Source organism: Gossypium raimondii, chromosome 5, assembly GCF_025698545.1.
Source record: "Gossypium raimondii isolate GPD5lz chromosome 5, ASM2569854v1, whole genome shotgun sequence".
NCBI classification, from domain to species: Eukaryota; Viridiplantae; Streptophyta; class Magnoliopsida; order Malvales; family Malvaceae; genus Gossypium; species Gossypium raimondii.
In genome coordinates, this window is record NC_068569.1 from 15,396,343 (window position 1) to 15,420,695 (window position 24,353).

Sequence of the window (24,353 nt, forward strand, 5' to 3'; positions counted from 1 at the left end):
AAGATTATCGGAACAGTGGTTTCGTAACCACAAATCCGAATTAAAGAGAAATTTATTTTAATATTTTTGCATGAATATTGATATGATATGAAAATCGTATGAAAATATCGATAGAAAAAAAATTATCGATTTAGTAGTTAGTTAGAAAAAGAAATTATTGAAGAAATTGGGTAAAAACAAGGTATCGAGACCTCGATCTCGTAAAACTGAGTCAAAAATATTTTTATAAATATTTATGAAATGTTAGTAATGTGGTATTAAAATTTTGTTAGAAAATTTTAATGTTTGGGTAGTAAATTAAATGAAAAGGACTAAATTGGAAAAAGTGTAAAAGTGACTGGGATGATTAAATAGCTTAAGTGTCTAATGAGAAAGGATTTAAAAGGCAATTAGACCCAAAATTTATTTGGGCTGGACGGCAAGGGCATGAAATCAGCAAGAAAATGGATGATTTAAGGGCAAAATTGGAATATTGCATAATTAACTAAATAAATTAAGACTAATGTAGAAATATCTAGATTTCTTGTGATTTCTCTTCATTCTCATCAGCCAAAACGCCATAGGAGGGGTTCTTTAAGCTGGTATTTCATAATTTTTGCACCAAGTGAGTTAATTCTTACCTTTTTCTTTTAATTTTTGTTTTTTTAATACTTTTACAACTAGGTTCTACTATTAAATTCATTAGTTTTTGATTTCATGGATGAAATTGAAAGTCACCATGGTTGAGTGCTGTAAGTTTATGATGAAATAGCATGAGATTGAAGCTTTAATTTGTTTATGAGATGATTTTATTAGGTAATTTCAATAGAAATTTATTTTTAGGACATAATTGTGAAAAAGATGGAATTAAAGTCTAGTGCTCAAATTCCGAGTCCCAAAGGTTATAAAGTAGTTTAAAGTGATAGAATAAAGTGTTAATTGAGAAAAATCAGCTCAATTGAGAGATTAATTAAGCAGGGACGATATTACCATTTATTAAAAGCTTAGGGGAAAATGGTAATAAACATCTTATACTAAAATAGTTTTGGACAGTAGCAGTAGACTAACTTTGAAAAATCACCATAAATTATAGAAATCGAATTAGAGGATGAATAAAATATGAAATTAAATATTATTGAGTCTAGTTTTTTATAAAAGAAGCGATGTAAGTAATGAAATAGTAAATCATGAGATATAATAAATTTTGCGAGATAAGGTCAGAATGAATTCGGGTTCCCCTGTTCTGACTTTGGAAAATCATTAAAAATTGGAGAAAAATAATTAGGGGTTAAAATTTACATGTTTAAATTATTAATGAGTCTATTTTCAATATAAACAAATGGAAACATCATCAAAATTTTGTACTAAGAGATAATTAAATTTTGGCAAAGAAAGGTCGAAGCTGTCAGACAGCAGAACAGGGGTAAGTTTTAAAATTTTACTGTACTTATTGGCTAAACCAAAAATTCTGAAAATTTTATGGTGGAAAGGTATTTGAGTCTAGTTTCAGAAACACAAAACTTTTTTTAATTTGGAATTCTGTAGCTTGAGATATAAATAATTTAGTGACTACGACTCAAGTAGACAACTTTGAATGAACTATAAATAATAGTGAAATTATAGAGAATGTTACATATGAACATGAAATGTATTAAATTGATGATTAAGCTTATTTATTTAGATCCAGAAAATTCAAATCTGAAGCTAGATCGAGGAAAGGAAAAAGTTCGGGATTAGTAGATTTTTATATACGAACAAGTATCAAGGTAAGTTCGTGTAACCTGAATTATATTCTTAAATGCTTGAAATGTATGTTATTGATGTGAATATGATTTAAATGTTAATTGTATGAAAATTTATGAAACATTGATATATTTGATAAAAAGGGGAAGAAATCCTGATTGAATGAAAGGAAAATTCGATTGATCTTTAAAAAAGAAATTGACAGTAAAAAAAAGATCTAGTCCTGACGGGTGATCCTATCTTGATATAGCATTCCCGAAGAATGTAAAATGGATTTAGCCTGGACGGGTAATCTGAATTAGGGTCTGAATTTAGCCTGAACTGGTAATTCATATCCAAACTCATTAGAGTAAATTGTCGTTGAGGATTTGACTGAATCGGTAATCTATTTGTAAGGATGAGGTTCATGAGTGTGCTCTCTGAAATGGAAATGTGCGCACATGAATATGAATTGACGGACCCAGAATAGTATGCTAAAATTGTACCTTTGAAAATCCATTGAAATTTCGAGAAATTTAACGGGATAAATACGAGAAATAATAAGGGTAATAGAAAACATGGAATTGATAAGCTCATCAATCATTAATCTTTATATTGAATTCATATGATGCTATTTGATTAATGTTTTGGTTAAGTTTGTGTGTGATAAGTAAATGGTAAATTGAATGGATGTATGAAAATTTATTGTATTGTATTGAAAATATTAGGTAAGTATAATTCTTGTTACATGAGCTTACTAAGCATAACTTGCTTACCTTGCTTCCTTTTTCCCTGATTTGTAGTATTAAGAGCTCGGAGGTAGGATTCGGTCGGAGACACATCACACTACCAGCTTCAACATTTTGGTATGTTAAGAACCTTTATTTTGGAATCAATGACGTGTATAAGTTGATAAAGTAAATGTTAATGTGAAATGAATGTAAAGTTAGCCATTGGTATGGCTATCAAATCCTGGTTTTGGTATGTAATGAGGTTATCTTATGGATATGCCTAAATCTTCTTGAAAATATGTTGAATTGGATTGGTTGATTTGGTTTGATATCAGTGTATATTTTGGGCTTCGGAGGCCCATCTAAGGGACGTCATAATATGTTTCAATAAAAGAATAGTATTTAACTCGTAATAACAAAAAAATTAATTCGAAAAACTCTGGTAATGCCTTATACCCTATTCCGGCGACGAATATTGGTAGAGGGTGTTACATTTGTTGGTATCATAGCTACGATTTAGCTGGTTCTTGGGCTGACATAGCAAATATAGGATTAGCTATATACGTCATTTAAATTATTATTGATAGTGTGATATCTCCTGACCATTTAAATGTGTTTTTTTTAGTAAATGTCTACTAACCGAGCTCAATCCGAGGAAGCCGGGCGTCATGCTCTGGCCCTAGAAAGGGAACAAAGAGAAGTTGAAGCTACTAGTAGTAGAAGGTCCGAGACAGGGGACCAAAGTGAAGAGGCTAAACTGGCTTTCTTTCAAATGATGAATGAATAGTTTAATCAATATGTGAGAACTAACCCTGTAATGCAGCAAACTCAAGCTCCTCTTTCTCCACCGGTTTTCGAGATTCCACAGGGTACAGGTACTGAATCTATCAAAAAAGGGAAAGCTCCAGTTGATAAAATCAGAAAATATGGGGCAAAAGAATTCAGAGCTGCAGTTGATGATGATCCTGAACGGGCTGAGTTTTGTTTAGAAAATACTACTCGAATTTTGGAAGAATTATCATGCACACCAGAAGAATGTCTGAAATGTGCTATTTCACTGCTAAAAGACACAACTTATCATTGGTGGAACACTAAAGCTTCGGTAGTTCCGAAAGAAGAGATTACCTGGGAGTTCTTTCAGAACGAATTTAAAAAGAAATATATCAGCCAGAGGTTTCTTGATTAAAAAAGAAAATAATTTTTTGAGTTGAAATAGGGCAATATATCGATATCTGAGTATGAAAGAGAACTTGTTCGGTGGAGTAAATATGCTCGGGAATGGGTATAATCAAAAGCTGAGATGTGCAAGCGGATTAAAGAGGGACTGAATAAAGATATCAAGTTACTGATTGGAATACTTGAAATCCGGGAGTTTGCTACACTGGCTGAGCGAGCTTATAAAATAGAGGAATTGAGTAAAGCGAAGAAATAAGGTGAAAGGGAAGCTCGGGTTTTCAGCAAAAGACCGATGGGAAAATTTCAGTCATCTTCTGTTACAAAGAAATTAAAGAAGTACTCTGATCGATCTATTTCTATGACGGGCTATTTTAGAAAAGAACGAGACTTTCAACGTACTAACCCGAGATCTCTCATTCCGTTTGTGACTATATGGGTAGTGTCAGCAGTCCTAAGCCGAGATGTCAGTACTGTAATAAAGCTCATTTTGGAGAATGCCGGCTGAAAAGTAGGGTTTGTTACCGATGCGATTCATTTGATCATTTCCTCAGAGATTGTCCAGAAAGGGGTGAAAAAGAAGCTGAACAGACATCAAAGCCGAGTAATCCAGTTTCGAGGGGTAGACCACCTCGACCATTCGATAATATCAGTGGTAGCCGAGAAGCTACGAAAGATACTGCAGGCAGGCCTAAGGCACGAGCATCTGCTAGGACATATGCCATTCGTGCCAGAGAAGATGCCTCAGCACTCAAGTTATTACTGGTACATTTTCTTTACTTGACACTGATATTACTGCATTAATTGATCTCGGTTCTACACATTCATATACATGTATAAAGCTTGCATGTGTTAAAGATTTATCTATTGAACTTATTAGATTTGGGGTTAAAGTCTCGAATCCCCTGGGTCAATCTGTTTTGGTGGATAAAATTTGTAAAAATAGTCCACTAATGGTAAGAGGTTATTGTTTTCTGGCTGATTTGATGTTACTACCATTTGATGAATTTGATTTGATATTGGGCATGAACTGGCTAACCTAGCATGATTATCATTTATTAAAAGCTTAGGGGAAAAATGGTAATAAACATCTTACACTAAAACAGTTTTGGACAGCAGCAGTAAGCTAACTTTGAAAAATCACCATAAATTTTGGAAATCGAATTAGAGGATGAACAAAATATGGAATTAAAGCTTATTGAGTCATGCCCAATATCACATCAAATTCGTCAAATGGCAGTAACATCAAATCAGCTAGGAAATGATAACCTCTTACCATCAGTGGACAATTTTTACAAATTTTATCCATCAAAACAGATTGACCCAAGAGGTTCGAGACTTTAACCACAAATTCAATAAGTTCAATAGATAAATCTTTAACACATGCAAGCTTTATACATATATATGAATGTGTAGAACCGGGATCAATTAATGTAGTAATATCAGTGTCAAGTAAAGAAAATGTACCAGTAATAACATCGGGTGCTGAGGCATCTTCTCTGGCACGAATGACATATGTCATACCAGGGCTCGTGCCTCAGGCCTGCCTACAGTATCTTTCGTAGCTCATCGGCTACCACTGACATTACCGGATGGTCGAGGTGGTCTACCCCTCGAAATTGGATTACTCGGCTTCGATGTCTGTTCAGCTTCTTTTTCACCCCTTTCTGGACAATCTCTGAGGAAATGATCAAATGAACCGCATCGGTAACAAACCCTACTTTTCAGTCGGCATTCTCCAAAATGAGTTTTATTACAGTACTGGCATCTCGGCTTAGGACTGTCGACACTACCCATACTAGTCACAGACGAAATGAGAGATCTCGGGTTAGTGTGTTAGAAGCCTCGTTCTTTTCCAAAATATCCCGTCATAGAAGTAGATTGATCAAAGTACTTCTTTAATTTTTTTGTAACAGAAGATGACTGAAATTTTCCCATCGGTCTTTTGCTGAAAACTCGAGCTTCCCTTTCAGCTTGTTTCTTCTCTTTACTCAATTCATCTATTTTATAAGCTCGCACAGCCAGTGTAGCAAACTCCAGGATTTCAAGTATTCCAATCAGTAACTTGATATCTTCATTCAGTCCCTCTTCAAACCGCTTGCACATCTCGGCTTCTGATTGTACCCATTCCCGAGCATATTTCCTCAACCAAATAAATTCTCTTTTATACTCAGATACCGATCTATTGTCCTGTTTCAACTCAAGAAATTCTTTTCTTTTCTGATCAAGGAACCTCTGGTTGATATATTTCTTTTTAAATTCATTCTGAAAGAACTCCCAGGTAATCTATTCTTTCGGAACTACCGAAGCTTTAGTGTTCCACCAATGATAAGCTGTGTCTTTTAGCAGTGAGACGACATATTTCAGACATTCTTCTGGTGTGCATGATAATTCCTTCAGGACCCAAGTAGTATTTTCTAACCAAAACTCAGCCCGTTCGGGATCATCATCAACTGCAGCTGTGAATTCTTCTGCCCCATATTTTCTGATTTTATCAACCGGAGCTTTTCCTTTTCTGATAGATCCGGTACCTGTACCCTGTAGAATCTCGAAAATCGGTGGAGAATGAGGAGCTTGAGCTTGCTGCATTACAAGGTTAGTTCTCACATATTGGTTAAACCATTCATTCATCATTTGAAAGAAAGCCATTTTAGCCTCTTCACTTTGGTCCCCTGTCTCGGACCTCCTACTACTAGTAGCTTCAATTTCTCTTTGTTCCCTTTCCAAGGCCGGAGCATAACTCTCGGCTTCCTCGGATTGAGCTCAGTCGGTAGGTATTTACTAAAAAAATATATTTAAATGGTTAGGAGATATCACATTATCAATAATAATTTAAATGACGTATATAGCTAATCCCGTATTTGCTATGTCGGTCCGAGAATCGACTAAATCGTAGTTCTGATACCAACAAATGTAACACCCCTTACCTATATGCGTCACTGGAATAGGGTACGAGGCATTACCAGAGTTTTTCGAATTATTTTTTTCATTATTACGAGTTAAATACTATTCTTTTATTGAAACATATTATGACGTCCCTTAGATGGGCCTCCAAAGCCCAAAACATACATCGATATCAAACCAAATCAACCAATCCAATTCAACATATTTTCAAGATAGATTTACGCATATCTATAAGATAACCTCATCACATACCAAAACCAGGATTTGATAGCCATACCAATGGCTAACTTTACATTCATTTCACATTAACATTTACTTTATCAACTTATACACTCCATTGATTCCAAAATAAAGTTTCTTGATATACCAAAATGTTGAAGTTGATAGTGAGATGATTCTCCGACCGAATCCATCCTCCGAGCTCTTAATACTACGAATTAGGGAAAAAAGAAACAGGGTAAGCATGTTGTGTTAGTAAGCTCATTAACAAGAATTATACTTACCTAATATTTTCAATACAATACAATAAATATTCATACATCCATTCAATTTACCATTTACCTATCACACACAAACTCAACCAAAACATTAATCAAATAGCATCATATGAGTTCAATACAAAGATTAATTATTGATGAGCTCATCAATTCCATGTTTTTTTTTACCTTTATTATTCCTCATATTTATCCCGTTGAATTTTCTCGAAATTTTGATGGATTTTCAGAGGTACACTTTTAGCGTACTATTCTGGGTCCGTCAATTCATATTCATGTGTGCACATTTCCATTTCAGAGAGTACACTCCCGCGAACCTCATCCTTACAGCGGGATTACCAGTCCAAGCTAAATCCCCTATAATATAAACTTATAGAGTATTGTTGGGATTACCAGTCTAGGCTAAATCCCCTCCAACGACAATTTACTCTAATGAGCTTGGATCTGAATTACCAGTCCAGGCTAAATTTAGACCCTAATTCGAATTACCCGTCCAAGCTAAATCTATTTTACACATATTATTCGGAAGGGCTATATTAGGATAGGATCACCCGTCCGGGTTAGATTTTTTTTTTTACCGTCAATTCCTTTTTAAAGATCCATCGAATTTTTCTTTCATTCAACCGGGATTTCTTCCCCTTTTTTATCAAACATATCAATGTTTCATAAATTTTCATACAATCAACATTTAAATCATATTCACATCAATAACATACACTTCAAGCATTTAAGAATATAATTCAGGTTACACGAACTTACCTTGATACTTGTTCATATAAAAAAATCTACTAATCCCGAACTTTTTCCTTTCCTCGATCTAGCTTCGTATTTGAATTTTTTGGATATAAATAAATTTAATCATCAATTTAATACATTTCATGTTCATATGTAACATTCTCTATAATTCCACTACTATTTATAGTTCATTCAAAGTTATCTACATGAGTCATAGTCACTAAATTATTTATATCTCAAGCTACAGAATTCCAAATTAAAAACCGCTTGGTGTTTCTGAAACTAGACTCAAATACCTTTCTACCATAAAATATTTAGAATTTTTGGTTCAGTCAATAAGTACAGTAAAATCTTCAAACTTACCCCTATTCTGCTGTCTGATAGCTTCGACCTTTCTTTGCTAAAAATCAATTATCTCTTAGTAAAAAATTTAGATAATGTTTCCGTTTGTTTCTATTGAAAATAGACTCATTAATAATTTAAAAATATAAATTTTAACCCCTAATCATTTTTTTCCAATTTTTAATGATTTTCCAAAGTCAGAACAGGGGAACCCGAATTCATTCTGACCTTTTCTCACAAAATTTATTATATCTCATGATTTATAATTCCATTACTTACACCATTTTTCTATGAGAAACTAGACTAAATAAGCTTTAATTCCATTTTTTTATCCTCTAATTCAATTTCCACAATTTATGGTGATTTTTTTAAAGTTAGCCTATTGCTGCTGTCTAAAACTGCTTTAGTGTAAGATTGTTATTACCATTTTTCCCCTAAGCTTTTAATAAATGATAATTTCATCCCTGCTCAATTAACCTCTCAATTAAGCTAATTTTTCTCAATTAACACTTTATTCTTCCACTTTAAACTACTTGATAACCTTTGGGAATCAAAATTTCAGCACTAGACTTTAATTCCAACTTTTCACAATTAGGTCCTAAAAATCAATTTCTATTGAAATTACCTAATAAAATCATCTCATAAACAAATTAAAGCTTAAATTTAATGCTATTTAATCATAAACTTACAGCACTCAACCATGGTGACTTTCAATTTCATCCATGAAATAAAAAACTAATGAATTTAATAGTAGAACCTAATTGTAAAAGTCTTAAAAACACAAAAATTACAAGAAAAAGGAAAGGATTAACTCACTTGTTGCAAAAATTATGAAATACCAGCTTTAAGAACCCCTCCTATGGCGTTTTGGCTGATGAGTATGAAGAGAAATCACAAGAAATCTAGATATTTCTACATTAGTCCTAATTTATTTAGTTAATTATGCAATATTCCAATTTTTCCCTTAAATCATCCATTTTCTCGCAGATTTCATGCCCTTGCCGTCTAGCCCAAATAAATTTTGGGTCTAAGTGCCTTTTAAATCCTTTCTCATTAGACACTTAAGCTATTTAATCATCCCAGCCACTTTTACATTTTTTTCAATTTAGTCCTTTTCATTTAATTGACTACCCAAACATTAAAATTTTCTAACGAAATTTTAATACCACATTACTAACATTTCATAAACATTTATAAAAATATTTTCGACTCAGTTGTACGAGATCGAGGTCTCGATACCTTTTTTTACCCAATTTCTTTAATAATTTCTTTTTCTAGCTAACCACTAAATCAGTAATTTTTTTTCTATCGGTATTTTCATACTATTTTCCTATCATATCAATATTCATGCAAAAATATTAAAATAAATTCCTCTTTAATTTGGATTTGTGGTTACGAAACCACTATTCCGATAACCTTGAATTTAGACCATTACATTGGGTTAGTCTTTTACAAATATAGACAGATTTATATAAAATTTTAAACCTATATTTTGGGTCGGGCTGGGCTTGGACAAATATAAAATATGTTAATATCATATTTAATCCCTGCGGGAACCTGGTCCACGGGCACCTCTAGTCTTATCTCCTGGTTATCTCATTTATACAAAATATTTATATTTTTAATTATTTATTAGTGAATTTGACCCAATACAAAGAAAATGGATATTGTAAACAAAAATTCACAAGTTGGGCTTGTAAAGATAAACTCCAATCCATATACAATAGGCCTTCAACAACGCTTGGGCTTGAGCTTTGGCAAAGCAAGATGAGTTTCCACGTATAAAACTATTCACTGTGAAACCAAAACAAGCACGTGGGTGCTAGCACCGAGGCAATATGGTTTTTTACCGTCGTGCAACATGTTGGGTGTCAGTGTGTCGTGCTCTTATCCAAAGTCAAAGGGGAGAGGGCGTTTCACTTTCCCTTTACGCGATACTGGAAAACACAGTACTATCGACAGCCGTTGTAAGGGATAAGTATGGTAAGTGATTATGGGAGATTGAGAGAAATATTGAAAGATATGTGTAATAGCCCGATTTTTATTTTAATTGGACAAAGTGGTTTTGGGACCACAAATCCGAGTTAGAAAAATATTTTAAAATTATTTTTGGCATTTATAATGAGTGAATTACTATGTGTGAAAATTTTGTATAAAAATTTAATTGTTCGAGGGTTCAATTTGATAAAAAGAGCTTAATCGCGTAAAATAAAATTTAGGGGTTAAATTTAAAAGTACCCAATTGTTGTTGTCTTTTTAAATGGGAGAAGTTAAGAAACAATTAGCCCATAAATTAGATAGTGGGTGGCAATGGTCAACATTGCCCTTGTATTATGTGTTTTATAATTTATTCAAATAAGGTTAAAATAGTAAATTAAAATACATGTTAATATAGGTTAATTAAAACAAAAAAAAATTAAATTCTTCATCATCTTCCTTCTATTGTAAAATTTGAAACAAGAGAAAAAGAGTAAAACCTAGCTATATTCGGCCATTGATGAGCTCAAATTAAGGTTAGTTCTTTGTTCGGTTTTTGATAATTTTTACATTTTTTGAGATCGTTGCTTTGTGTACTACAAGACCCATGTTTTAATTTTTGGAATTGGTGTTAATTTTGTGATATGCCATTGATGAGTTCTTGAGCTTTGTGATAGTTGATGATGAAATATGAAAGATAAGTGAAAGATTAACATGTTTTGTCTTTGAATTTTTGGTGAAATTGAGTAATTAGGACTAATTTGTGAAATTAAATTTTTGAGGGACCAAAATGTGAAATAAATGAATTATGTGGACTTGTATGAACACTAGGGATATTCGGCCCTTGTATATTTTAGACAAATTTTGTGTATTTTGTGTTTTATGCAATATGGACTAAATTGCAAAAGTGTAAATGTCAGAGGCAAAATGGTAATTTATCCATTTATATGTTTTTGGATTAAATTGAATATAATAATATTTAAAATAGCTCATTTTGAATATATTTAGATCAAGAACCAAAGAAATCAGAGTTGGATCGGGAAAAAACTAAAGTCGTCGACTAATTGCCCGGTTTCGATTTTTCACTATCCGAGATAAGTCTACTAGTTATTTAACGTATTTAAATCAATATATATTTATGTATATCTATTGTATTTTCGTTGAGCTATAATTAAAAAAAATTTGATTGAATAAGTTTGAAATATAAATGATATATATGTATATACCATATTCGAATATATGAATATATGCCTATATAAGTCTTTAAATTAAATGTAAGTACTTAATGGTATATAGATAAATATATATACATTGTTTGAATATTAAATATGTATCTATATGTTTATGTTATTGAAAATATTTGATGTATGAGGATTATAAATGTAAACACAAAATTGAATATATATATATATATATGTACATTCATGTATAATCTTTGAGTTTGATTAAATGTATGTATATTGCATTTGCATAGATAATTTCGAATAAGTATATATATATATATATATATATATATATATATGTGAGTTGAAGCATATATGTATATATGTTTAAATAGGTCTTGAACATATTTCGAGGTGTGAATGTTATATATATATATATATATATATATATAGGTAGTATTGCATATGTACGAATATATATGTAAAAGTTATTTTCTAATAGGTGTATATGTATATATAAATATATGTTAAGTTCTTGTATTGAATTTAGTTAAGTAATAATATATAAATATATATGTGTGTTTATAAATTTATAAGTGTTTGAATTGAATTGAAGACATGATTTATAAACTTTTATTTGCTTGGACATGAACTACAATGAACATGTGTTTGTTATAAAGAATTATTTGAGGAAATATTTTGTATATGTGAAATTGAAATTTTCAGACTTAAAGTCTAGCAGGTTTAATGCCGGTGATATAATTCAGACTTAAAGTCTAGCAGGCTTAAGGCCGGTGATATAATTCAGACTTAAAGTCTAGCAGGTTTAAGGCCAGTGAAATAATTCGGACTTTAAGTCTAGCAGACTAATTGCTGGTGAATTGAATCAGGTTTTTTTTTTTTAAACCTAGCAGGCTAGTTGCCGGTGAACTTGTTTAAAAATGTGTGAGTTGTGCAGACTTAAGTATTTGAAGGAGTTTGTGTTTTTATTCGGCATAAGTAGTTGACAAATTTATGTATATATCTATGCATTTGTTAATGTAATTGGAAGTTATATATATACGTGTTAATGTATGTGTATTTGGCATAAGAAATTGAGGAAATATACTATTGCGTATAGGGAACTTAAATATGTATAGTTATTGTATGCAAGTAATTGTCGATCAAGAAAGCATTGACTTATCATGTTTAAGTATGAGTTAGGTAAAAAAATTTATGATTAATATACAAATACGTGTGATGGGTTATGAAATGTGATTAATGTATCCATATTTATATTCAAGTATATGTACAGGGTAAGTTCACATATACCTTTAGTTATATGTTTATAATAAATACATGTACCCACTCGGTCTTTATATTTGTTAAGCATATATATATATATATATATATATATATATATGCATTTCATATATATAATTATTATTAGGTTTCTATGAGTTTAGTGATATGTAATTTGACAGGTAAAGAAGTGTTCTATTATATTAGATTGACATTTACATGTATTTGTATAAACACATATGTATATTCGGTATTGATAGTTATTGAATATATATGTATATAAATAAGTATTCGGTTATACACCACTTCATGTGTATGTATATTTAATTATAAGTATTACATAATAGGATATGTGAAGGTTAATTACATTGTATATTTATGGAATCAGAAATTATTTGGTATTTATGTAATGTTTTAATATTAAATTTTTGGTTTACTATAGACTTACTAAGCTATAAAAGCTTACTTCATTTGTTTATGTCTTTCTGTTTTATAGTTTTAAAGATCAAGCCTCAAATCGTAAGCAAGTTCATCACCCTATCTGCAGTCTCGGTATTTAAAATGTTTAAATTCTAGCTATGGCATGTACAAACTAGATAAATGTGTTGAAGGTCGTATTTTGTAATAGTGTATATGAATATAATAGCCATACTAATATGGTTTATTTACTTATGAATTTGCTAGTTTGTAATGTCTTTGTTTACTTTAAATGGTTAGAAGGGAAAATTTAAAATTTGCATATTTAATTTTAGGCTCTAATTATCATATGTAACTGTTAAAATTATTGAACTTTAATGAATGTTTGCTCTGTGTTATGCTTAGTAATGCCTCCTAACCCTAACTTGGCGACGGATACGGGTTAGGGGTGTTACAATATGATTGTTGAGTAAGCTGAGTTTTGAACCATTTATGACTGTGTTAAATTAGTATGGGATGTTAAGTGAAAAGAAGTTATAGTAGAAATTGATTGTGTTATAATTATTAAAGATATTTTTGGTGGTCTTAAAGGACAAAAGAATAAAAATTTGATCTCAAGAATCAAAAAGTTATATAAGCGTGATTAGCTTGTGATCATTAAACAGATTCTAAGTAAAATGAATTTTACTTCCTACATTTTGGCAGGATTAATGAAAGAGTTTTCAATTGATCCCCAAGTATTCCATGTAGTTCTTGCTAAAATTGTTGATCAGATTCAATTAGATAATCAATCCTTACAATCTAATTCTAATGGCGCTTTTATTAGTTTGTAATTGCTTCAATCCTATTTTTACTAAAATAAAAAAATATGGTACTATTTTCACTGTTGACGATATAACTATGTGTCATTGGCATATGAGAATACGCACGTGTTTCCATAACATTTACTGAGGGCATTCTCGCTACAAGATTATAAATTCTGTAACACTCTTATACTCAACCTGATCGCCAAGTTAAGATATCGAAATGCTACATTTGTTGCCAAAGCAAAGATAATCAAATTCGTTTCATTCTGAATACTTGTTTAATCACATTGATCAATTTAAGCTTTTGATATGCCTTAGTATCATTTTCGAGTCTGATACAGGTTTATTGCAGCCTTTAAAATAGTCTAAAGAGGAACAGAGACTAGAGTGAAAGGCTTTCAAAATTTAGGGGTGACATCACGATGTTGGGGTGTTCCTTGCTACGACTTCACAAACTGACTTATGTCGTCGCGATGTGGTTCCTTCGTCATCACGTCAAGAATTCTATTTCCCATGTTTTTATCATATTTTTAAGTTTTTAACATCCAAGTCCCTTTTCAAAGCTCAAAATTCAATTAATTCGACTCATTTCACATAGCAAATCATTCAGATTTAAGTATTTATATTTTCAAATCCACATAATATAACACGATATTCAAACAAAAATAACAATGCTTATAAAATTGACACAATTATCAAAGTTTTACAAGTAAGTCCATTAGAGATTCACACTTACAAATACAATTTATTTTTTCTACATACCATGACCCATTAATTTATTAATTAGGACTTCATCAAATCATTTTATGAGAATCACTTGCCTAGTACCATAACAAAGCATTTGAATTTATTTTATGTATTTTCAAGTCCATTATTTGCAACAATTCCTTAGTATTATCACTCTTCTATTATTTTGCTTCCTCCTCTCTTCATTCCACATCCTTAATATATATTTTCTTCTACATAATTTTTTCTCTTAATGATCATGCCTATGTGTGACATTAATTAAGGTTTTTTTAATTACACAATACTCTTATCAAGGTTGTACATTTGAGTGTCAGTCAATAAAATTATTTATATCTTGGCCTATAGGATTCGAAATTAGAATATGCTTTTTATTCTTGAAACTACACTCGATGAAATTTTTACCATAAAAATTTCAAAATTTTTACTTATTCCAATTAATACAGTAAATTCTTTAAAATTTTCCCTATTTTGTTGCTAGGCAACTGTGACCCTTCTTCACTAAAAATTAAAGTTCTTAAGTTAGAACAGGGGAATCTGAAATCAATCTGAACTTGTCTCACAAAAATTCATATATCTCATAATATAAAATTCTTTTACTTACACCGTTTCTTCTATGTAAAACTAGGCTCAATAGGATTTAATTTCATACTTTAATTAACCTCTAATTCGGTTATACAATTTTTGGTAAAATTTCAAAGTCAAACTACTACTACTGTCCAAAATTGTTTTAGTGCAAAATGTTGGTAACAAAGTTTATAACACCCTCATTTCCTTTCTCTACAATATTTCCCATCACTTCCTCTTATTTCCCTTCACTAACATATTAAGAACATACAACTTTATATAAGAAAATTCACTTTAACATCATTTTCATGCTTTTTTTAATAATATCAAACTTAAAATATATTGAAATCTTGATGTTTTTACATTGTCCTATTGACTTTAAACTTTAACTTGTTTTCTCTTTCCTCCAACTTCTATTTTTTTGAATTTAAGATAATATTCTTGCTCTCCATAGTCTCTCTATCACTTTTATCTCTTGGTGATTATGGAAATTCCTTGAAATTCTAGGTGAAAATGATGGATTTTTGGTGGAAGGATCAAATTGTAACGAAAGAAAAGTTTTTTACATCTCTCCCCCTCACTCACATTAGAAAGATGGGAGGATCATCTCTTTTTTTTCATCATCTTTCTCTCCTTTTATACTAGCTATTTATAAGAAAATATTAATAAAATATCTTATTAAAATATTAATAAAGTAATATTTATCTAATTAAATAATTATAAAATATCATCAAAATATCCCTACATCATCATTGCCTTCTAGAGTTCTCTCTCTTTCTAATTGATCATTTTGTCCTTGAATAATCACTTAATTTGGTAAAATTACAATTTAGTCCCTTATACTTTTTTGCTTATTCAATTTGGTTCTTATTAATCCATTTTCCTAAATTTCTAGATCTTTCTACCTTTAGCATATTTGCACTATTGGCTTTTCACTTTAACTTTTCCATATTTATACTTATGCCACAAAACTTTTTGCATATATACAATTTAGTCCCTTCCTTAATTTAATACATTATGTTTTGCTTCTTGATTTAACTTTCTTTTGATATCTTGCAACTTTCGTTTTCTTTGATTTTATAGATTTTTTTGCTAAGATTTTATCTCATATTATTTACTACAAATGGAATTTTGAAGATGTTACAAATTCCCTATATAAAGGAATTGCAAGCAGTAAACCTCTCTCGCAGAAATCAACAAGCAAAGGAAAGGAATCCAATTTTGCCGATTTACCAACTTTGACTTTGGGAGGAAGGAATCAGAGGGAAAAACAACGGTGGAAGAGGGACAAGTAATCAGCTGCCACACTGTTGAGTCATGGAAAGAGCAGCTTCAGTTGGCTGAAGAGTCCAAGAAACTGGTAAAAATCCATGTTTTGTTTGTTTATTTGATCATCATGTTTTGACTTTTAAGACCCTCAATTGACTTGAATTTGGATTTTGATTTTCAATAATTAAGTAATTTTCTGTCCTGTCTCATTAAAGGGGACAATTGAATATTTATATACATTGTTACTATTCGTGGAATTGACGTTCTTAGTAGACTCTATGCATGTTGGACACGTATACTGTTTTGGGATGCCAGTTGGATTTTGTGGTCCCTACATGCGAACTCCTTAGGTATATGCCAGCTGAGACCGCGAGCTCCCCTTGCGAGCACCTCGTGGCATGTGTGAGCTGAGACAGTGAATTCCCGTTGCTGACTTCTCACTGTAAAGCTTGCGCATATCCATCTGGTAGGGCTTAACCGTGTGTCCAAGCTATGTGGAATGGTCCAGCCCGTGTGACTCCTGTACCTTGCTCCAATTTTCCGTTTTTCACTCCTTTTGCTCCCAAATGCTCTCTAAGTATAAAAACATGAATTTAAAGGATTATGAGCATAAAATTCACCATTAACATCGAATAATCACCCAAAAACGCATTAAGAATGAGACTAAAACATGTTATTTTTAACACCTATCAATGATATTTTAAAAGCTTTATCATACTCAAGCTAAGATTTTCTTGGGTTGGACGTGGTGCATTTTACAGCTTCATGGAGCGGGACATGTCATGTTATTGCACCAGTCCTGGCAGATCTTGCTAAGAAGCTGCCTAATGTAACATACTTGAAGGTGGATGTGGATGAATTGAAGGTAGCGTTATGTAATTAGATTTTGATTTGTATTAAACTTTGACTGAATAAAAGGATGGTAGAAGTAGTTATTGTTTTCTTGACGAATTCATTGTTTTATTTATCTCTCAGACCGTGGCGGAGGAATGGAATGTGGAGGCCATGCCAACTTTTATCTATCTCAAAGAAGGCAATTTGATTGACAAAGTTGTGGGGGCAAAGAAAGATGAGTTGCAACAGAGAATAGTCTTGACCAACTTGGTGCACAAGTATGAAATAGAACTTGTATTCTACTGCTTCAACTTTGTTTCTGAAACTAGAATATCATAAAGATCTGTCTTTGGACAGATACGAAATAATATGCCGTTCTTGTGTTCTGCTACTATTTGCTTCAGTATATTAAAATTGCTTGTTTTTCTGAGCTCAGGAATTGACTTCCCTGTTAATAGCAAATAAAATCTGGAAACAATAATGATCCATTTCTTGAAATCAATGTTGAACAATACTGTTAACTGCTTTGCATTTTGAGAATGAATTTGGCGCTCCTCTCAGTAGAAAGAGATGGCCAAAAATGGGATTTCAAACTCAGATATTAACAGGCTAGCTTGCCATCAGCCCCCATTTCTTTACAGAGCATTCTTTTCATGCATGGTGAGTTTAATGACGGCTGCCTAAGTAACACAAATAAAACAATAGTGAAATAGAATTTAGACAGTGAAACTGGGATGTCTTCTCCACCTATTTTCTTGCACCTTGTTTTCCTTCCCAGCTCTCGGACTTGTGGTGTTGTCTAGGCAATGTTTATAAAACTGATCTCCTCACAAGAGATATTTTTGATACATCTCCACCAAGTTCTTCAAAGACTACCAACAAATTTTTTGTTGGCTTTAGCCATGATCTTGGAACGTGGTACCTAAAAGGAATCCAGAAGATGAGGAGTTTAGAAGTATTCAAATATAATCGTATTTTATGCTAACTGCATAATGAGAATTTCACTGAGCTTAGACGTATATGGAGTTTGAGGATATACCATCTTTGGGTTGGCTGGTCACAACCACTCTGGCACTTTGTAGTTCGGAATGTCCCCAAGTAACTACAAGTACCGCAGTTACCCTTTGCATAAGCCATCCAATATCTTCCTAAGCTTTGTCCATTAATCCATACTTGACCCTTTCCCATACTCCGCATATCCAAAGCCAATGGTTCATTACCTCCTGGGGCATTGAAATACGTCTGCAATTTCCAGGACACGGTTTAGCTTCTAACGTAAGGCCAACAAAAAATAATGACAAAATGCCTTATTCACCCCTTACCTTATACCATGTCATAGACTGCCGGCTCCGTGCAGCTAGTGAACCTCGAATCCATTCACCTCGAATCCATTCAACAGACGAGGCTCCATGGGGAGAGACCAAATTCATTGCTTCTCCTCTTAAGCCAACCTGTTTGAGAGTGGTTATGTGAGCCTAAGCAACTTTTTCCTGGAATTTAATAAAGCATTATCGAAACAGGCCAATTTTAGTTTGTGCAGACCAATGCAAGTTGTCAAACCTGGTATGACCATTTCTGCCACGTCAAATCCTTCTTTCCTTGGTTAAGGCCATGCAACAATACACTTTGGATTCCAGTTTTCCATGTCTCGAAATGCAGTCCATCATTCTTCACACCACCATAAATTCGTGTCAATAATTGTAAAACTTTATAGTGTATTGAGTTTAAAGTGTTGATTGGGACAAATTCAGTTCACTTTCTCTGCCCCATCCCATCCTAATGGACCCGGATGTAAAGGAAATGTCTGAATTATGTGATAGCTAACATTTGCATCCAGATAAGCATGGTCAAGAGCAACTAACCGGCAATCCAACAGCTACGCTGAGGAGTGCAATGTGATTTGTTCCAGCATGTAGGTTCACTGGTCCTGTATATGTGAATCTCCTGTTTTCCCTAGTTCCATATGCTGACCCTGTAATGTACTATACGCCTTAGTATGACTTAAGCAGATACAAGGCACAGTGCCCTTAGTATGTAATGTAGGTCAATCATATTTCTTGCGAGTAAATCTACAACCAACCTGAAAACTGTCCGTTGACAAAAACATGAAGAGCATGGCCAGCTGAATCCACATTGAGAGTGGGTTTTTGTCCTCCTCGCAGAAACGATTCTGATGGACTAATGTCAACACTGGGGTGACATTTAACCAAGAAGAAATTATTCATTAGCTAATCACCTCGATCAATTTAAATTAAATATTAAACCTCAAGTGTCTTGAAATGCAGTGCCTCACCTGGTTGTGTACCACAGGTAGTCACTATTATCTCTGGTAACATTCATTTGCTCCAAGAGTCCAGGAGCTGTGATTCTTGAACTTGCTCCTAGAGAAGAAATGTCTTCATCATAAGCCTCCCATGGGAACATCTTGGTGTTTGCTGGCAGCATTTGAATCCGTGAGGTTTTAACTCCAACCTTGATGCACATAGGATAGTTATATAAGGATTTCCGTAGGAAAATCGAAAGGTTTAAAGAAAAAAGCCTTAAACTACGCTAAAAAGATCTGAATTCACTTACTAATGCAGTGTTAAACGCCACATTTTTGCAATCCGGAAGAATGCTAATAGACCAAGGGGGCAAATCGTAGTGCCTGTTATTAAACGTCACCCTTGCAGCAGATTTCATATGGAAATTTGAGAGAAAAGCAGCACAGCCTCCTTGCCTTGAAGAGAATACATGGGCCTGAAAAGTAATCATGATTAACATTATCAGTTGAAAGTTCTTTTTGCAAATCATCCTACTATCAACATATAATAAGAGTAATCATTGACCAAAGAAAGCTTACTTGATGATAGGTTCCTAAGGAAGTAACAGTAGGATCTGAGGAAACTAAAGCATGTTCACATAGCTTAATAGCCCTATGAAGCTCCTTCAGATGATCGTATTTAGGCTGTCGGATTAAACCTAAACGAGGAAAACTTGTCAGTCATATCCATAACTCAGAGTTCAAAGACAAAACCCCTAAATTATTTCGTTATATGTACAAAAGTCAGATCTAACTGCTCCTGTAAAACTAAGATAAGGCTCGCTTAGGTTGTGAAAGATTAAGAGAACTTCACAAGTCGTGGTTTTAACTGCAATGAGATTTAACTCAGTTTCTCACCATATTCATCGATTGGAGCATCATAGTCGTAACTGGTTGTAATAAACGGTCCTCCAGCAGTCCGTCCAAAGTTGGTTCCTCCATGGTACTATCAAAAACAAAAGGAGCTAAACTGGTAAGCTTAAACTTGTTGCTATTACCGTGAGTATTTTTGAATTAAAACCAAAATGAACATGGTAACTAACCATGTAATAATTAACATATGAGCCACCCTTTTGTATGAAACGAGCAACGCCAAACGCCAGGTCTTGAACCGGGCGGTGGTGAATTGGGCCACCAAATTCTGTAAACCTTTTCAGTATCGGGGGAACAAATATCAGATAAAGGAATGGAGAAATCAGCATTTCTAACGTTAATCCACTATCAATTCCAAACATCAGCCTAAAAGATCGGCAAAGAAAGTACTAACCAGCCACTCCAAGCCTCGGTCCACATGGTGGGCTTGTAAGGTTTGTTGGGTGAGAATCCATCACAGTAAAAGCCATTACACGCATTTATCTGGAATCAAGATACGAGGGTAAACAGAGTCAAGGGCTTTTGAGATGACATTAAACTCGGTAAGGATGAAAAGTAAAAATGATTGAAGTAGATCATTGCCTACCACAGGGTCTGGGGCGTCATCTTCCTTGCACATTACCCATGGGACCCCTGTATTAAGTTCAACAGCCATTTTTGCAGCCCAATTAATGTATGCATGACCAGCTGCTCCAAGTGCCCTACTCTCAGGTCCATATTCATTTTCAATCTGCACAAAAATGAATTAGTGTAAAAGAGATTAACAAGCTTAAACATAGTCAGTCAGTTCGTTGCTGATTTAAGCAATATACAAAGCCCCTAAAACTAGAAACCATAAATGCCACAAATAGCAAGAATCTCATACCTGAGACAAGATGATGGGGCCACCTTGCGACGCAAAAAGTTTTTCATTCTTCATCATTTGTACAATTTTCTGGGTAAATCCTTGCATCGCCCTCTGTAAATAAAATGAAAAAAGTTTTCCATTTTAGTAAGTAACAGAAAGAAAACAAAAAGGTATAAATTAAAGGGAGAAAAAGAATACCTTGAAGGGCTCATTATCAGTTCTGAAGCTGATACCAGGAACATACTTTAGCCAAACAGGAAATCCTCTGTAGCAGAGCGAGAATGTAAATTGCAAAGCACTCAATTAAACAAAATAAATAAAAATACATTAAAATATAAAAAATCTTTTTATCTAGCCAAACGATATAATAAAAATAGTAACTACCCAAAATTCCATTCTGCACAAATATAAGGTCCAATGCGAAGATGAACATATAGTCCGAGTTTTTGCACTGTCTTGATAAACCGTACAAGATCATATCTTCCCTCGAAATTATACTGAAAAAAAAACAGAACTCCAAATGAAATGTTAAAAGAAGTTACACTAAAAAAAACATAGAATTCAAAGATAAGATGAGCCATTTGAGATCTAAGGTAGTACATTGCCAGGAGAAGGTTCATGGCCATTCCAAAAGACATATGTGTCTATGACATCCAAGCCTCCATCTTTAGCTTTCTTAATAAGATCCTCCCACATCTAAATACAGGGGGGAAAACACCCAAAAAATCAGTCCTTTGCTTCTAAAAGTTTTCAGCGATTGTTTTTTTAAAAGTGAAGAGACTATACCTCAGGAGTGCTTCTGGGATAATGAATGGAGCCGGAGATGAGGATTCTCCTTTGTCCATTGATGAGAATGGCTTTCTTATCATAGGTAATGCTGCACTGGATTAGCTTAGAACTCGCTAAAAAGGCTGTGAAGAAGAAAATCAACAGCTTGGAAACTGAGCTAGTTTCCATTTCTCTTCAATGCAAAGTCAACTTGGAGGGAAATTTTGAAACCAAAAAAAAAAAAAACTTGAATTGGTTGAGCAGAGGGAAGTTGGTAAAGACACTGATCTGCTACTCTGAAACTAGCATTGTTCTTTTCACAGTTCACATAAAAGCTCTGAACTCTGCTTGTCTTTATATGTACTTGGGATATGTTAGTCGCAGTTAAAAAGTAATGGAAGAATCCTCTACATTAAAATAATGGAGAAGCAAACAGTAGCAAAGAAAAAAAAAGTTTGTATAATTATGTTTCCATCCCTGGAGTTCAGTTTAAAAACTTAAAATGTTTTGGGAATTTATTAAAAATAAAGTGTAAAAATCATTTCTATGTATTGATAATTGGATATATATTTATAGGAGTTACTATCATTGAATGTGATGATGAATAAAACTTGAAGTTCAAGTGAAGTATAGTAATTTAGGAAATGCTAATAAATGAAATCCTCCATTCAAAATCATTAGTACAAAAGAAAGACAAATCTCGAAAAAAGTTACTATCCCCAGTTTCTTCTAATATGTAGCTTAAAGCAGAACATTTTAAATTTGTTTTATGATGGATTCATTGCAAATTTTTATTAAAGTCATATGGTTTGAAATTCAAATCCTTGAACTACTTTAACTTTTCACTTATTTCGAGTTAAAAGTTGTTATTTTCTTAATACTCTTAATTATTCATTTTATATTGAAACAATAATTAAAATTCTCCTTCTCTAATATTAAAAAAAATTATTTATGAAGGAAATATCTAGCTTAATCAGTGAAATATCACAAATCTAATTTACCGTCCATATCCCAAATACAAAGTTGCAATAATATTGTACAGCATGTATTGCTCAAACTTTTATGTGTGGTGTTTGCATGTGCAAATCATTTCTTTGTGTCGTTTCATTTCATTTTCATTAGAGTCCCTTTTTCGGATAATGCAATTCCTCAACCACACCCTCAAAAAATTATAAATGAAATTAAATACTATGATCGCGACGGTGGCATGCGACATACTATCGTGTTTTTTGTCACTTCATGTGCTGCAGACTCTCTTCTATCCCATCTGGCATGTGATGTGTTTTGTTGCCATTTGATCATTCATATTAATTACTCCAACAGTGAAAATTTTAGCTTTAGGGTTTTCATGTCTTTTGTTAACCCATTTCGTAAATAGCTTTCGTTTTCCAAGTTAAAAGATAGTATTGTGCGGATTTGAGCTGTACTGTATGGAAGCAGATTAGTTGCAGAATCAAGAAAAGTTTGTTGTCTTCTGCTTTACTTCATCTTGATGTTCTGTCTGTGTGTGTTATCCCTATTGGTTCCCTTAAAGAAGAATCTTGACCAAAAGAAAAAACACAGTTGGCTGGCTTAGAACATAAGGTACTTAATTAATGTTTTAGGTTGAAAATTGGTTTAGAGCCAATGTGGATTGGTTGAGCATGTTCACCTTCCTTGCCCATGTGCACCATGCAATTATATATACAACAAAATCTGACCCATTTCACTTCTGTCGTTTACAATGTTCCATAGGAAATTAGGAAGATCTTAGGTGACCAAAAACATAACCCTAAGACATCGGGCTCTTATTTTTTATTTTTCTAGTGCAATCACAACTTTTCTTGCACTTTAAGTTGGGAGGAGGGGTGTGAGGTTACATACAATGTCGAATATTGGTCATAATGTCCGCGCATTATTTATCACTAAACCAAGTTAATGTTTAATATTATTATTATTATTTTATATAAAAATGTCACAATCTGAAAAAGCAAAATAGGCACTGAGATTCAAACTCATAATTTTTAAATATCATGATTGATTATAAAAATCAATTTATGATTAAACTTTATTTTAAACCACCTCTTCCCTATTGGTATTTTTTATTTAAAATATTAAATAGCAGTACACAGTAATTAAGATAAAATTGTATTCGAATTTGTATATTACTTTCATTATTACGTCTACTCAAGCTTCTATAAAATATTTGTTAAAAGGGTGTTTTTACTTTCAATAACCTTTTTAATCATTTTGTATTAATCACTTTTCGTTAAATAGTTATGAAAAATATAACGCGACTTTTTCTACTTAGTATAATAACATAATTAGTCTTCAATATCTACTCACTCTATCAATTTGATCTTAATTCTAAATAATTTAATAAATTTAACCTTTTACATTTATAAATTCTATCAATTTGATCCTCAAACACATAAATAAATATAAA

At 32.6% G+C, this 24,353-nt stretch overlaps 2 protein-coding genes and 1 long non-coding RNA gene across 3 annotated transcripts; 2 read left to right on the forward strand and 1 right to left on the reverse strand.

The window, feature by feature from the left end:
- Positions 1–534: 534 nt before the first annotated feature.
- LOC128041301 (uncharacterized) lies at positions 535–7,207 on the forward strand. Its single transcript, XR_008196076.1, has 3 exons — positions 535–604; positions 1,661–1,745; positions 2,505–7,207. It is a non-coding gene; the product is annotated as an uncharacterized LOC128041301 (long non-coding RNA).
- Positions 7,208–16,172: 8,965 nt separating this feature from the next.
- On the forward strand, positions 16,173–17,477 carry LOC128040994 (thioredoxin H1-like). Its single transcript, XM_052630239.1, has 4 exons — positions 16,173–16,208; positions 16,291–16,397; positions 17,049–17,169; positions 17,280–17,477. The coding sequence occupies exons 1-4, from the start codon at positions 16,173–16,175 to the stop codon at positions 17,475–17,477; spliced, it is 462 nt and encodes a 153-aa protein (XP_052486199.1).
- A 130-nt stretch (positions 17,478–17,607) lies between these two features.
- LOC105769811 (beta-galactosidase 5) lies at positions 17,608–22,365 on the reverse strand. Its single transcript, XM_012590698.2, has 18 exons — positions 21,947–22,365; positions 21,761–21,856; positions 21,545–21,657; positions 21,359–21,425; positions 21,179–21,271; positions 20,900–21,043; positions 20,708–20,796; positions 20,484–20,589; positions 20,299–20,386; positions 19,981–20,099; positions 19,713–19,877; positions 19,432–19,610; positions 19,219–19,328; positions 19,001–19,110; positions 18,699–18,806; positions 18,461–18,589; positions 18,178–18,380; positions 17,608–18,060 (listed from the first exon to the last, which is right to left on the reverse strand). The coding sequence occupies exons 1-18, from the start codon at positions 22,115–22,117 to the stop codon at positions 17,949–17,951; spliced, it is 2,202 nt and encodes a 733-aa protein (XP_012446152.1). The 5' UTR covers positions 22,118–22,365; the 3' UTR covers positions 17,608–17,948.
- Between the last annotated feature and the right edge of the window lie 1,988 nt (positions 22,366–24,353).

What these genes read in the sequence shown, in the direction of transcription:
- LOC105769811 (XM_012590698.2), bottom strand. Translation starts at nt 22,117, where the DNA reads ATGGAAACTAGCTCAGTTTCCAAGCTGTTGATTTTCTTCTTCACAGCC. An exon ending in CATATGTTAATTATTACATG is followed by an intron (nt 20,387 to 20,483) that starts GTTAGTTACCAT and finishes TGTTTTTGATAG; the next exon opens with TACCATGGAGGAACCAACTT. An exon ending in GACCAGCCAACCCAAAGATG is followed by an intron (nt 18,061 to 18,177) that starts GTATATCCTCAA and finishes GATTCCTTTTAG; the next exon opens with GTACCACGTTCCAAGATCAT.
- LOC128040994 (XM_052630239.1), top strand. Translation starts at nt 16,173, where the DNA reads ATGTTACAAATTCCCTATATAAAGGAATTGCAAGCA. An exon ending in ATATAAAGGAATTGCAAGCA is followed by an intron (nt 16,209 to 16,290) that starts GTAAACCTCTCT and finishes TTTGGGAGGAAG; the next exon opens with GAATCAGAGGGAAAAACAAC. An exon ending in GAAGAGTCCAAGAAACTGGT is followed by an intron (nt 16,398 to 17,048) that starts AAAAATCCATGT and finishes TCTTGGGTTGGA; the next exon opens with CGTGGTGCATTTTACAGCTT.